Genomic DNA, 15,438 nt, shown 5'->3' on the forward strand with positions numbered 1-15,438 from the left:
CCTAAGTTGTCATGGGGATAGTCCTGACATCCCTTACTTCCTCTTGCCCTCATCTTATGGTATCCATGGCAACAGCCCCCATTCATTTCCATGGCAACTGCATCCTGATCCCATCCCCTGCTGACTGCCTGGCTCCGGGCAGTGCCAATAAAGGGAAGGAGGGAGTAAAGACCTCCCATTTGGAGCAGCATCCGGGGAGGGTCAGTGCCCCACCCCCGCCATGGGCAGGCCAGCCCCAGATCCCTAGGGATCTGTCCTATCCTGCTTAGATTCTTCCCATCTTAAATCCTTGGCTCACAAGGTTCCTTAGCTCCTCATCTCTCCCAGCTGCTTGAAGACAAGGCCCAGTCTATAAGCATCCTCCCCCAGGAAGCCTTCAAGGCAGCAGGAGGGCTAGCAGAGGCTTGGGGGTCTGAATCTCCCCTACTTCTGCCACTTGCTAGCTGTGAGACCTTTGGCAGTCAGTTTCCCTCTTGGAGCCTTTTTCTTCCTCTGTAAACTAGGATTCCTAATTCTTCCCTCACGTTTGCCATGCAGATTAAATAATATGTGGAAAATGCCTGACACGGGGAAGGTGCACAGTAAGTGCGAGTTTATTTTTATTCTGCTCAGCCACCCCCAAGCAGAAGGGATCTCTCTCCTGCACTCCCCCAACACTTCCTCTGTTCTACAGCCCTGATAACTTTCCGCTTTGTACTGTGGTTATTTGTGTAACGTGGCTTATTTACCCCTCTGCAGAGGATGCTCGTTTCCCCCACAGAATAGCCCAGCAGACAGTGTACATGGGCACATGTGTGTATGTGTGCATGTGCCCACATGTGTGGTTGTGTCTGTATATGTGCATGTCTGCACATATTCATGTCTGTTTCCATGTGACTGTGGATGTGTGCTTTTGATTCTAGGTTTGTTGGCCTTTGGATGTATCTGGTTTTGTACCTGTGTGTGCATGTGTGCGAGTGTGTGTGTGTGTGTGTGTGTGTGTGTGTGTGTACATGTACAAGCTTAGCTCCTGGCTCAGGAGAGTCCAGAAAGAGAGGGGTCTCCCAGACCCTTTCCGAAGTACAGGAATCCAAAGAAGGAATTACATTTGCTTGAGCTCTGCACAGATGAGAAACTGAGGTATAGAGAGGGAAAGTGACATGCCCAGACTCACATAGCTGATAAACTGGAAGCCAGGAACTGAAAGCTGAAAGCAGGCCTATCTACCTGTCCTCCGTGTGTGTGTGTGTGTGTGTGTGTGTGTGTGAGAGAGAGAGAGAGAGAGAGAGAGAGAGAGAGAGAGAGAGATTTTCCATGTGATCAGCATGTACCTGAGTGTTTTGGGGGCTCTGACTTGCAGGATTCCACACCCCCAGCTCCAATTTCTTCAGCCATGTGTGTGATCTCAGAAGCAAGTACTCTCATTTTTTTTGCCAGACCCTCTTATGCCAAAAAGTGGAGAGCTGGGGGCAGCACAGAGCCAGGAGTGGGGAGAGGCAACAAGATGTCATAAAAAGAAAGCCTAGGCTCTGGGTTTGAATCCTGGCTTTCTCAGTTAATAGCTGTGTGATCTTGAGTAAGTTTACACCCCCTCTATGAGCCTCAGTGTCCTCATCTATAAAATTGGGCTAATGGTGCCTGCTTCAATAAGTTAGGAGGACTCGATGAGCTAATTAAGCCCTTGACCGAGGGATAGAAGTAACTACAGAGCCCTATAGCAGCACAGAGGAGGGGCCTGTAAACCAGCCTGTGTGAAAAAGGTAGACAGGCATGGAAGGACACACCTGAGCTAAAATTTGAAGGGTGAGCAGGAGGTGGCCAGGTTGGGGTAATGAGGCAGGAGTCAGGTCAGGAGAGCCACCCATGGTCATGTTGAGGAAACTGGAGGTTATCCTATGGAGGATGATTACTATAAAACTGAAGTTAAGTCACATCCCTCCTCTACTGATCTAAATCAGAGCAAAAGCCAGTCTCCTGTGGGCTCAATGTCCTTCATAATTTGCTCCCCATTACCTCTCTGACCTTACCTCCCCTCTGTCTTTCCTCATTCACTCTGTTGCAGCTATACCAGCCTCTTCACTGCTCCTCAGACAGGCCAGGCACAGTTCTATCTCAGGGCCTTTGCACTGGCTGTACCCTCTATCTGTACTGCTTTTGCCTTAGCTCACTCCCTCACTTCCATCAGGGTTCTGCTTATATGCCATTTCCCCAAAAAGGCCTTCCCTGATCACCACATCTATAAAAGCACCTCATGCACTCTGCTTTATTTTCCTTCTTAGAGATTATCCCTATCTGAACTGATAGATTTATTTCTTTAATAGTCTACTTTCCCCATTACAGTATTACCTCCCCAAGGGAACACTCTTGTGTGTCTTGCTCACTGCATAGAGGGTGCTTAGTAGTTTGTTGAGTGAATTATGGGGAGCTGTGGAAGAGTTTCCATGGGAGATCAAAATGGTCAGATTCATATTTTTGAAAGCTCTCTCTTGCCACAGTATGGAGAAGAGTTTGGAAGAGGAGATTGGAGGATGTGGTACAAGTTCAGGTGAGATTTTTATTAAGCAACCACCTGAGAACATTCACTGACTCCCTTATGCCAGAAGTGTTTCTTGAGCATCTACTCTGGGCCAGGCCCCTTGATCTGTGTTAGCTAGGAGATTACCAAATTCTCTTCCTGTGCTGGGATTCTGGGAGCCATGCACACAAATAGCTGTCACGCTTTGCCAAAGCTAATCTGTGCCATAAAAAGAAGGACAGCCATGTGCTGTGTGTGGGAGCTCTGAACAGGATCAGCAATAATTTCTGGCTGGAGGCAGGATTCAGGAGGGCTTCTTAGTGGTGGCATATGACCTGAATCTTGACGGAACCAGGATGTGGGGAATTTCTCAGATTGCACATGGCAGAGATGATGGGGATTGCATAGAAGGTGGAAGGTAGTATATGAGCAGTCTTGGAGGTGGGAGACTGAAGAGCATCGGGGAGAAACAGGATCTGGGCCAGGATGGATGAAATAGGGAGGGGGCTGGCAGCCAGCCCCACAGTGTGGCTTAATGTTTGACAGTGTGGGCTTTGGAATCAGTCTGCCTGGATTTCAATCCTGGCTGTATCATTGGCAGCTGTGTGACAGTGAATACGTTACTTAACCTCTTTGGGCCTGTCTCTTTATGTGTAAAATGAAGATAAATAACAATATCTACCTCATAGGGTTGTTTGGAAAAGTAACCAAATTATTGCATATGAAGTGGTAAGAATGTTAAGTGCTCTATAATCATTGTCTGTTGTATCTTGAAGAGGTCTTAAGTGTCAGAATAAGGAATTTGGGCTATCTCTTGTGGGCAATGGGAGCTATCTATGGATGGTTCATGAGTAGAAGAGACAGTTGATCAAAGCTGAACTCAAGCAGTGTGCTGGGAGGGGAGATGTTTGTGAGGTTGGTGGGCAGGTCCTGCAGTCCTGAGGGAAAGGAGTCTCTTGGATGATGAGGGTGGGCTGGTTTGAGTTTAACCCATGGATGGTGATGTCAGCCCCCCCACCCCCTCCCCCACCCCCACCCCACCCCCCGCCAGGAGAAAGAGAATTTGAGGTGGAGGGCATTCCCGGAGTCTGTTTCTGCTTTGTCCAGGGCAGTGTTGCAGATATAATACTTGGGAGGGTGGAGGATGAGCAGTGGGTGGGAGTTCCCACCAGGGCGGAGCCCAGCTCTGTGACCCAGGGCCCAGCCTTATAACTGCAGTCTCCCTACCACACCCAGCCCCCAGTCCCCAGCACAGTGTTCTGCTGGGAGGCTGGTGGGCCTGTTGCAGCTCAAGCTCCTGTGCTGGTAGAGAACTCCCCATCCATATACCCCAGCTTGCCTCTCTGCCCTGTACTCTAGCCTCTCCCAAGTAGGGGCTGAGGAATGGGCCCTTAACCTTTTTACTATCCAAGAACCCCCCAACCATGTGCCCCCAAACCAGACCATTCTCTGGGCCCAGGCCACATCCATTCCCCCCACAACCTCCTCCATTCCTCACTTGCCTGCTTTTCCCCTCCTGAGCCCTCCTTTTGGTTCTCCCCACCTCTGTGGCTCCTCACCATGCCGGCTCAGCTCAGGGCTCCGGGGCTCTGTCGCCACCTGGGTTCCCTGGCAGCCTGGTTGCCATGGCACCGTGGGAGCAGGTCTGGCAGAACAACAGCTCTGGGTAACCCGGGTAGGCAAGACCTGGGGCCCAGCTTCTGCCACTCTTCGGCCTCGAGACCCCCTTTCCCTCCTCCCCAGCTGAGCAGAGGAGGCCATGAGAAGAAAGAGGAAGCTGCCCCGCAGGGCAGCTCTTTACCTGTGAGGATGTTGGATGGGAGGCGCCTCCCACTTTCGCTGAGCCCTCGCCCTCGCCCTGCCCTCGCAGCAGCAGCAGTAGCAGCAGCAGCCCTGGAACCCTGGGAACTGGCCAGGCCGGGCCTCCAGGCTGCTAAGGGCAGGGGCGGGGCTGCAGGGGTAGGGCTGGGTGGGGGAGGGGAGAGTCTGGGTGGGCAGGGTACAGGGGTGGGCCTTGGGCACCAGGGAAAAGGGTTGGGAGGGGATGACACTCCATGGAAACTGGTCTGGTGTGGCGCTGAGGATGGCACTGGGAGGAAAATCACAGCACACTGTGTCCAAGACAGGGCTCACCAAGGGATGGAGCTGGGAGGGCAGAGGTCTGGGAAGGGGGAAACTAGCCCATGGGAGGAGAGGAGAGTTTGAGGCTGGAGCTATTAGGGGACTTTTTTCTTTTAGGACTATTAGAAGAAGAAAAAAGGGCTAGAGAGGATGGGACTGGGAGGAGACTGGTGTGGGGATAAGGCTGTAAGGGATGAATAGGACTGGGGGCAAGAAAGCCTTGAGGGAAAGGCATCAGAGAGGATGGAGCTACAGGGAGAGAGAGATCTAAGGGTTGGGGGCGGAAGGGGAATGAGGAAAGGACTGAGAGCTAGAGGGCTTGATGGGAAGGGACTGTGGGGGCAGAGTGAGGAGACAGCTTGAGGATTAGGACTCCCCTTTAAGTGTTGGGGTCCCTGTATCTATGAGGAAGCAGGGAGAATGGGATTGGGGGCAGGGATTTGGTTCACTCACTCTCAGTCTGGCCCAGCAGGCCAATCTCCTGTTCCCACATCCTGGCTCATCTTATCTCATCCCCACAGTGTGGAGGGTGATGCCCCGGGCAGTGACCTGAGCACAGCAGTTGATAGTCCTGGGAGTCAACCCCCCTACCGACTGAGCCAGATGCCCCCCACCAGCAGCCACATGGGGGGCCCCCCTGCTGGGGTGGGCCTTCCCTGGTCTCAGCGGGCACGCCTCCAGCCAGCCAGTGTGGCCCTGAGGAAGCAGGAGGAGGAGGAGATAAAGCGCTCCAAGGCCCTATCGGACAGCTATGAACTCTCCACAGACCTGCAGGACAAGAAGGTGCAGAAGATATGGCTCTCTGGTTGGGAATGGAAGTGGGGTACAAAAGAGAACTGAGGGAGGGGTCGGGATATGGAGCTTGAGGGTGGTATCCAGGGAGGGATGATAAAACCAGAATTGGAAAAGACTGGCTCCAGGACCCTTTACGCTCCTGAGGACTCACTCATTTACCACCCGTCTACTGAATCTTGTATTCACTCAGCAAGCATTATTGAGCTCCCTGCCCAGGTCCTGGAGACCTGCCCCCAGTCTTCAAAAACATTCATTAGCACACACATCCGTTGACAGTTTCACAGTATGATACAATATATTGTTTAGCTTTTTGTTTTGAAAAGGGGGAAGGAGAGGACAAAATACTACATATAGGAAAACAGAAATCTGGAAGGGCATACCAAAATGTTAATTGTGGTTATGCCTAGGTGTTTGGACTTTAGGCAAACAAACCTACCTATCTCCCTTCCTCCTGACTTCTTTCCTCCCTGCCTGACTTCCTTTTTCTTTCTTTCCTTCTCTTCCTCTCAATTCTTTCTTCTTCCTTCTTTCTTGAAACTTCTTGCTCTTCATTTCCTTCCTTTCCTTTTTTGGTTTCTCTGATTTTTTTTCCTGCCTTTGAATAATCAATGTATACTTCTTATAAATGAAAACAATAACAACATAGTCCAAGCCCATGTGGCCAGTACTGAAATTCAAGAGAATTAGATTGGCACATCTGAGCAACTGTCAACAGCTAGCTGTGACTCCAATGGGGATGTGCTTGAAGGCCCAGGGCATAAGCCTGTAGCGTCTTTCTGACCTTGTTCCTCTTGGCCTTCCCCTGTCAGGTGGAAATGCTGGAGAGGAAGTATGGGGGCTCCTTCCTGAGCCGCAGGGCTGCCAGGACCATCCAGACGGCCTTCCGCCAATACCGCATGAACAAGAACTTTGAGCGGCTACGCAGCTCAGCTTCAGAGAGCCGCATGTCCCGCCGCATCATCCTGTCCAACATGCGGATGCAGTTCTCCTTTGAGGAGTATGAGAAGGCACAGAACCCAGCGTACTTCGAGGGCAAGCCTGCCTCGCTGGACGAGGGTGCCATGGCTGGTGCCCGGAGCCACCGTCTTGAACGGGGGCTCCCCTATGGAGGCTCTTGTGGTGGGGGCATTGATGGTGGTGGAAGCTCTGTCACCACATCTGGAGAGTTTTCTAATGACATCACAGAGCTCGAGGACTCCTTCTCCAAACAGGTCAGGAGCCCTGAAAAGGGCCTTTCTTCCCCATCCCCAGGCTCTGGCTGCTTCTACTGCTTTTTGCTCATATTCCCAATTGAAAGGAATTGCACTGCTGAGCATTTCATAGCAATAAATAGCTACAATCTGAGTTGGGACTGTGAAAGTGATGAGACAGAATTGGTGAGACAAAAAAAAAATTACATTGCTAAAGCAAGCCAGTTAAAATATGGGAGTATAGGATAAATAAGAAAATAAAAGTTATCACTATTTGGAACTTGATCTGCTATCATAAAAACTAGAAGGTAATGAGCTCTTACTGTGTGCCAGGCACCATGTATGCCTCCTAACAGACCTGTGAGATAGAGATTATTATCCCCATGTTTTCAGAGGAGATTGAGGCTGAGGCACTGGCCCTGGTACTTGTTCAGAAGGATCTCCCAATCTGGTGGGAAATAGCAGACATATGCATTCTACTATTTCCTGAAATAGAGTGTGCTCAAAGCCATGAGGAAGGATTCTATGAGGACCACAGAAAGCTTCTTGGAGAAAACAGCTTTGGAAATGGGCCTTACCAGACTGAGAAGATTTAGCAAGTTAGAGATAATTGAGGGGTGTCGCTTGCGGAGGCATTGCATCAGCAAAAACATGAGAATGTAACTGGCACTGATGGGAGTGGGAGATCATTCTAGGCTTGGGGTGTGTCAGCATAGCTGCCCAGGTATGAATCTAGTTCTGCCATTTCTCAGCTGTGTGACATTAGGCAAACGGTTTAACCTCACTGATTTACTTATTTGTTTTGTAGTATAGGGGATTGAACCCAGGGGTAACTTTACCACTAAACCATATCCCCAACCTTTTTTTAAAATTTTGAGGTGGGATCTCACTAAATTGCCCAGGCTGGCCTTGAACTTTCAGTCCTCCTGCCTTAGCCTCCTGAGTTGCTTGGATTATAGGCATGCACTACTATATTCCAGTAAGCCTTCTTTTTAGAGTGTTTTTTATTTTATTTCAGGTTTTTTTTTTTTGCAATGTTTTGAAGATTCATTTCAAGCTGGGCACAGTGGTGCACTCCTGTAATCCTAGTAACTCAGGAGGCTGAGGCAGGAGGATTGCAAGTTCAAGGCCACCCTGGGCAATTTAATGAGTCTCTGCCTCAGAATAAAAAAGGGTAGGGGATATATGTCAGTGATGATTCCCCCTAGCCTCCCCCCAAAAATGAAGATACATTTCAATTAGGTAACCCATATGGAAGCACCTAGTACATGGTAGCTGCTAAGTACATGTTAGGTTTCTTCCTAAACCAAGGAGGTGGAGTTGGGGATGTAGCTCAATGGTAGACCATTTGCCTAGCATGCACAAGCCCCCAGCACCCTCTACCTCCCAAAAAGGAATACCAAACCAATGATGTACTTGTTAGAAATTGAATGAATGAAACTTTATAAGAGAAGAAATAACTCTGCTCTATACTCTGTGATCTGGTCTTGCCATCAGCCTTCCTTAGAGCTAGTAAAGAGGTGGAAGAAAGTAGTATTGAAGCGAAGGTCTATATAATTCATCTACTCATTCATATGGAAAAGATTTAATTAAACATCTCTTCTGTGTCAAGCAATATATTGAACTGAGCTAAAAAGAGAAAAACCAGAACTGCACCCATCCCTCAAGGGAAGAATAGAGAATAAGGGATCACAGTCTGGTGAGAGAGATAGAGGAACAAGGCCTGGTCCCAGCTGTGGTGCTATACAAGTCTGATGGGGAAGTGTGTATCACTTATCTATTGCTACACAGCAAACTACTCCCAAATTTAATAGCTTAACACTGACCTTAGAAACTGTGCTTAAACAACAAACATAAATTATCTGAAGCCATTTCTTTTTGAGGGCCAGGAAGCTGGGAGGGGCTTGGCTGGATGGTTCTAGTTCAGGATCTCTCATGAAGCTGTGGTCAAGCTGTGTGGTAGGACTGCAATCTCTGAAGACTGGACTGGGACTGACAGGTCTACTGCTTTCAGGCTCACTTACTTGGCTGTTGGCAGGATTCAGTTCCTCACCACATGGTCCTCTCCCTGGGGCTGTTCATGATGTAGCTCCTCCCAGGTGAGGGGTCTGAGAGACAGAGAGAGAATACAAGCCAGCAAGAGAGTGCTCAAGATGAAGCCAGTCTTTTACAACCTAATACCAGAAGTCACATGCTTTCACTTCTACCATGTGTTGCTGGTTACACAGACCAACTGTGGTATAATGTGGTACCTGAGGGTGTGAATACCAGGAGTGGATATCTGTAAGGGCCAGTTTGGAAGCTGGATACCACAGGGAGGCAGAGTTCCCAGGTGTGGTCCAGATTCTTAAGGCTAAATTGAATGGGTTTCCTAAGAAAGAGCACTCTGGGAGCCCAGGATTTTGGTTTTCCCCAGGGGGATGGCAGAGGCAGGAATGTGGCTTGAATCAGGGAGGAGGTAGTATTTGGCTTGAATCTATATGGATACAAAGGAGACATTGGGGTGTCTGAGAAAGGACCTTGTGGTCATTAGCCTCAGCTCTTGTGAGCTCACAGTGGCTCCCTGGGAGTTATTTTATAAACCATAAAGAACCTGCCAAGGGTTGGGGGAGGGGATTATACTTTCTTGACCTACCCACCAGGAAGATTCCCCCTCTTTTCCTCCCCTCCTTCCCTCCCTTCCACCATTCTTCCCTTCATCTTCCCCCCCCAACCCTGTCCCTCCCTTTCCCTCCTCCCCTTCCCCTCTGTACAGGTAAAATCTCTGGCTGAATCCATCGATGAAGCCCTGAACTGCCACCCATCAGGGCCTATGTCAGAAGAGCCAGGGTCAGCCCAACTGGAGAAGCGGGAGTCAAAGGAACAGCAAGAGGACAGCTCAGCCACGTCCTTCAGTGACCTTCCCCTCTACCTGGATGACCCAGTTCCCCCACCATCCCCTGAGCGACTGCCCAGCACAGAGCCCCCACCCCAGGGCCGGCCTGAGTTCTGGGCACCAGCCCCCCTCCCTCCAGTTCCTCCACCAGTGCCACCAGGGACCCGGGAAGATGGTAGCCGTGAGGAAGGCACTCGCAGAGGTCCAGGGTGCTTGGAGTGCCGGGATTTCCGGCTGCGGGCTGCCCACCTTCCCTTGCTTACCATTGAGCCTCCTAGTGACAGCTCTGTGGACCTGAGTGACCGCTCAGATCGTGGCTCTGTCCACCGCCAGCTGGTATATGAGGCTGATGGCTGCAGCCCCCATGGGACCCTGAAGCACAAGGGGCCACCGGGCAGGGCCCCAATCCCGCACCGCCACTACCCAGCCCCTGAGGGCCCAGCCCCAGCCCCACCAGGGCCCTTGCCACCAGCCCCAAACAGTGGCACTGGGCCCAGTGGTGTGGCTGGGGGTCGGAGGTTGGGGAAATGCGAGGCAGCAGGCGAGAACTCTGATGGTGGAGATAATGAGAGCCTTGAGAGCTCCAGCAATTCCAATGAGACCATCAACTGCAGCTCTGGCTCCTCTTCTCGAGACAGTCTGAGGGAACCTCCGGCCACTGGTCTGTGCAAGCAGACTTACCAGCGGGAGACAAGGCACAGCTGGGACTCGCCAGCCTTCAACAACGACGTGGTACAGAGGCGGCATTACAGAATTGGCCTCAACCTTTTCAATAAGTATGTGCCCCCTGTTCTAGCCTCCTCACCCCTGCTTACTCTGCCAGTGGGCACTTTGGTCCTTGGGATTGAGCTCCAAGCAGCAACCTTGGTTCTACTAGCCTCTCATTTGGTAGAATGGTGTTTTTTTCCCAGATGTTCAGGGAAGAGGATTGAAAACAGAGTGGCAGAGTAGAGAGACCCCCAGCACACCCGGGTTCAGGTCCTAGTGCTGCCACTGACTGGCTGTGTGATCTTGGATAGATGTTTTCCACTAAATGAATTCTGAGCCTTATTTCCCCACCTCCCCTTTTCAGAGAGGAAGCAGTCTGGGTTATAAAGAGCCCTAGTCTGGGAAACAGGAGACCAAGACCCTTTGTCTGCCTTTGGCCACTCACTATGTAGCCCTGGGCAAGGTGTGTTCCTTCCTTGGGCTTTGTTTTTTCCATCTATCTATAAGCAGGGGGGTGTATTTGGGAGGTGTTGGGGGGACAGAGTGGTGTGCTAGACTACTCAGTGACCGTGACTGAGCTCTTTCTGGGTGCCTGGTCTCGTGCCAGGTGCTTAGGAGTGGGTTGGGAATGTGGCATTTGATGAGAAAATAATTCAAAAACATTAGCTGCAATTAGAAAATGTTAGCTGTAATGGAAGGCATTAGATGTAATGCCTCATATCTTCATAGTCTGTTAAACACTGCCACCTATATTTAATTCTCAGAGTAACTCAGCAAGTTGGGTAGTTATGTCCCTATTTTATAGACAAGGAATCGAGGCTCGCAGAACTAAAGAGGATTATTCACAGTCATACAACTGGGAAGTGATAGATTTGAGACTCCTAGAATACCAGTGTCTCCCAAATTTTAGCCTCCTGGAGAGCTAAGGTTCTAGGGCTCTGGATGTGGGATAGCTCCAACCCAGATTTTGGCCTGGCTCTCTAGAAACCTAAGGAGCACCTTGCCTGTAGAAATACTAAGGCTGGGTGATCAACCTACCGGGATGAGATATGGGACATGGAACAAAGTGACCCCTTCACTTCTTCTCAAACCTGAGGATGTGTGACTCAGAGAGACCACCTTGTCCTCTTCTCAGGCATTTTTTCAGGACTCCTGGTACCTGATAGAAATATGAAAGCTCCTGGCATAAAGCTGGCTCTCATTAGAAACTGATTTTCTTCCAACTGTGGTGTCATTCCAGTGAAGGAGGAAGTTGGGGTGAGGAGACCTTGGAATTTTGAAGCTCTGTGAAATGAGCAAGTGGTTTCCTCTCTTTTAGGCTTTAATTTTCTCATCTGTATCATGAAGAGATTGGACCATATTATAGATTTGATATCCTTGGTCCTCTGAAGCCGTTGCTAGTTGGGCCCCAAATTAGTTCTAGAAATGGGACAGAGGACAAAGTTCTAGAATGACTGTCATCTCACCCACCTCCTTTCTTTCTACAGGAAGCCAGAGAAAGGTATCCAGTATTTAATCGAGCGGGGCTTCCTGTCAGACACACCAGTGGGAGTGGCTCACTTCATCCTGGAGCGGAAAGGCCTGAGTCGGCAGATGATAGGGGAATTCCTAGGGAACCGGCAGAAGCAGTTCAACAGAGACGTGTTGGAGTGAGGACCCCAGCATGGGGCAGGCGGGCTTGGGATTCCCAGGAAAGGAAGCTAGCAGGGAAGAAGGGGACAGCTCGTCCTTGTTGATCAGATAAACTTTTCAAAACAGGATGAATAGGAATCTGATCTATCTTGATCTTACTTGGAAAGTCTACTGAGTGACCCTGGGCAGGGCATGCTCATCCTATGTCCTGCTTTGGGCCTCAGTTTTCCCATCTCTGGAATGAGTGGATTGATGGATAGGATCCCTAGTGACCACCTGTCCTGCCTTGATTTTCTGGGATGAATATATTTTACACATTCTGCCCTTAAATGTTCAGCCCACAGGTCTTGATTTTAGAAATCTATTGGTGGGGATATTAGTCCATTTGAGCAGGTCAGGGTGGATCAGAAGGGTTTGTGTGTGTGTATGTGTGTGTGTGTGTGTGTTTGTGTGTGTGTGTGTGGGGAAGAATTGAGAGTGCTGCATTCCCTTCTTTGTTCCTCAGCTGTGTTGTGGATGAGATGGATTTTTCTTCCATGGATCTGGATGACGCGCTCCGGAAGTTCCAATCCCATATCCGGGTTCAGGGTGAGGCCCAGAAAGTGGAGCGACTCATCGAAGCTTTTAGGTATGCCAGCTTTCCTCTCCTGAAGCTGTCCCTCTCCACTTTGGGGACCCATGTAGTGTATGTCTACAAGTCACTTCTCTGAGCCTCATACTTTTCTCACCATAAAACAGAAAAAATAAAACCTATCTTCCAAAGCAGTTGTGAAGATCAGAGGTAGTACATATAAAGTATCTAGATCAGCATCTGTAACATGGGCATTTAATAACAACACCAGAAATAAAAACTAACATTAACGGGGTTGGAGATGTACCTCAGTGGTAGAGCACTTGTCTAGCATGCACAAGGCCCTGGGTTCCATTCCCAGCTCGGCCAAAAAACTAAAAAAGCTAACATTCATGGAAGACATCCTAGGTATCAGGCACCAAACTGGACACTCTTACATGATTATTTCATTAAATACTTAAAAACCACTCTATGGGTAGGTGCTTCTATTATTCTGATTTTGCAGATTATAAATTAACTTGCCCAGGGCAGTGAGTAAGGAGTGGAACCAGGATTTGAACTTAAGTATGTCTGACTGCACAGTCCATCCATGCCCTTAACTGTTATACGGTACTATAAATGCTTTAAGGATCAGACAGGTGTGGGTCTGAAACCTGCTCCATTCCTTTGAAGTATTTAGAGGAGAAACAGAAGAGTTGCTGAGAACTTGTTTCCCATATGGGAGAAGGATTTGCTTTGAAGTCAGAAAGATATGGCTTTACCATTTACCAGCTGTATTACCTTGGGCAATTTACCTCACCACTTGGAACCTGAGAGAGAAAGAGAGAGAGAAAGTGAGAAAGAGAGAGGTAGGCTGAGGCAGGAGGATCATAAGTTCAAAACCAGCCTCAGCAACTTAGAGAGACCATAAGTAATTTAGCAAGAACCTGTATCCAAATCAAAAATAAAAAGGGGTGGGGATGTGGCTCAGTGGTTAAGTGCCCCTTGGTTCAATCCCTGATACCAAAAAAAGAAACAAAAAAGAAAAAGAAAAATCGAGAAAGAGAGGGGAAGAAGGAGAAAAATAGCTATTTTACAGGATTGTGAAAAGATTACATGAGACAATGAACAATACATAAAATGGGAAAGTTCCAAAAAGATAGTGATTGTTGTTTTTACATGTTAGTCTTGGGAGATCTGAAATGGACAGACCCAGAAGGCTAAGGAAGTATTTCTTGGAGAAAAGTGTTGGTTCTGCCAGCCTGGGCAAGTGGTGGGTAGGTAGAGATTGCTGGTACCTGAGTTTGGACTTGACCCTTCCTGCCCTACAGCCAGAGGTACTGTGTCTGTAACCCAGCCCTCGTGCGCCAGTTCCGGAACCCAGACACCATCTTCATCCTTGCTTTTGCCATCATCCTCCTCAATACCGACATGTACAGTCCTAGCGTCAAGGCTGAGCGGAAGATGAAACTAGATGACTTCATCAAGAACCTGAGAGGTGACCAGACTTATCATCAGCTTTTCCTACCCTTTGCCTGTGAAAGGAAAGTGGGTGGTGTGTGAGGTGGGGGAAGGATGAGGGAGATCCCAACTGTTTTTAGAAATTAACCTGTGTGGTGTTTCACTTTCTGTCAAGGCTGAATATCTCCAGGGCATTCACTTTTAAATTCACTCAGAGTCATTTTGAAAAGGGCTGGGGATGTAGTGCTTGCCTAGAATGCATGAGGCTTTGGGTTCGATCCCCAGCAACACATACACACAAAAAAATTGTTATTTGCCCATATACTCACCCACACGCTGAATATTTATTGAACATCTTATGTGTACCAGACTTCTAGGACCTAGCGTTATAGCACTGAATATGATAGATAAAAGTCCTGGCTCTTACATTATTTCACCCAGTCATTCACTTATCCATTCTTTGCTCTCTCCTTCCTTCTCTTCCTTATATATACCCATAAAGACTCATTTATTTTACGTACCCTTTCCTGCACTCACATATTCATTTATTCACTCAGCCACTAGTCAGTTGATTCTTAATGTGTGCCAGGCCCTATGATGGGTGCCAAGGACAATGGAGGAGAGTCTGCCATAGTCCCTGCTCTGAGAGCGCTCCCCATGTGTGGAAGAGACTGACTTGTAGTGCCCAGATAACCAACATAAGACAGATACTGAATAGTGATATTAGAAAAGCCAAAATCCAGTCAGACCTCGAAACAGCTCCGAGAGCCTACCTCCAACTGGCTTCCTGGAGGATTTTATTTTAAGTTGAGCCCTAAAGGCATGGATAAGGAGACAGAATAGATGTAGCGGAGGATAGCTAGTAGGAAGAACAAGGAAGGCACAGTGGGAGAAAAATGTAAAGTTGTTTAGAGAACAATGGAAATGGGGTAGATGATAGGTTGAGAAGGTCAGATGGAGCTACTACCTGAGGGCATTGAATGCCAGATGAAAGGTGTCACTTTGACTTGTTATTCTTGGTTTATTGTATTGATGTCAAGCCCTGCCTCTCACCAAAGAGCAGCCTGCTAAAAATGGAAACAGAAATGAAAGAAGAAAATAGAGTTGGGGGTGGGGGGGAGCCAAAATCAAGACAAAGTTGCTGAGCATCAGGGTCTATACAGTTAGTCGGCTTTAAACTCTCTGACAGCTAAAGTGAAAAAGGCAATACAGTGAAGAGTATTCCTTTAAGCCAAGTACCATGGTGCATGCCTGTAATCCTAGTGATTCTGGAGGCTAAGGCAGGAGGATCTTAAGTTCAAGGCCAGCACCAGCAGCTTATCGAGACCCTGTCTAAAAAAAAAAAAAAAAAGAGCTGGGGATGGATGGTAAAGTGCCCCTGGATTCAATCCCTAGTACTAAAAAAAAAATGTTCCTTTAGCACCTGTCCCAGGAGTAGGCGTGGCATTTCCAAAGGAGACATCATTTCCTCTAGCAGAAGGTTTAGAAAGAAGTGAGTGGGTTTCACTGAGCAGACAATCAGGAGGGGAGAAGGATGGTAGACTTAGGAGGAGGGAGTTAGATCAGAGGCCATCTGGAGCTGTCTATAAAAATCCTGCCATTATTCATTCAT

At 48.6% G+C, this 15,438-nt stretch overlaps 1 protein-coding gene across 6 annotated transcripts in view; it reads left to right on the forward strand.

Annotated features, from left to right (window-relative positions):
• The window catches only part of Iqsec2 (IQ motif and Sec7 domain ArfGEF 2), an 81,785-nt gene that overhangs the window by 57,200 nt on the left and 9,147 nt on the right, over window positions 1-15,438 (forward strand). For all 6 annotated transcript variants that reach the window (XM_046452590.2, XM_046452591.2, XM_046452595.2 and 3 more), the window contains 6 exons: window positions 5,137-5,398; window positions 6,220-6,621; window positions 9,356-10,251; window positions 11,671-11,832; window positions 12,321-12,443; window positions 13,697-13,863. In XM_046452590.2, the coding sequence (XP_046308546.1) occupies window positions 5,137-5,398; window positions 6,220-6,621; window positions 9,356-10,251; window positions 11,671-11,832; window positions 12,321-12,443; window positions 13,697-13,863 (2,012 nt within the window). The remainder of the gene's footprint in view (window positions 1-5,136; window positions 5,399-6,219; window positions 6,622-9,355; window positions 10,252-11,670; window positions 11,833-12,320; window positions 12,444-13,696; window positions 13,864-15,438) is intronic.

Source organism: Marmota monax, unplaced genomic scaffold, assembly GCF_021218885.2.
Source record: "Marmota monax isolate L192 unplaced genomic scaffold, Marmota_monax_Labrador192_F-V1.1 WCK01_AAM20220418_F8-fsc00223, whole genome shotgun sequence".
Lineage (NCBI taxonomy): Eukaryota > Metazoa > Chordata > Mammalia > Rodentia > Sciuridae > Marmota > Marmota monax.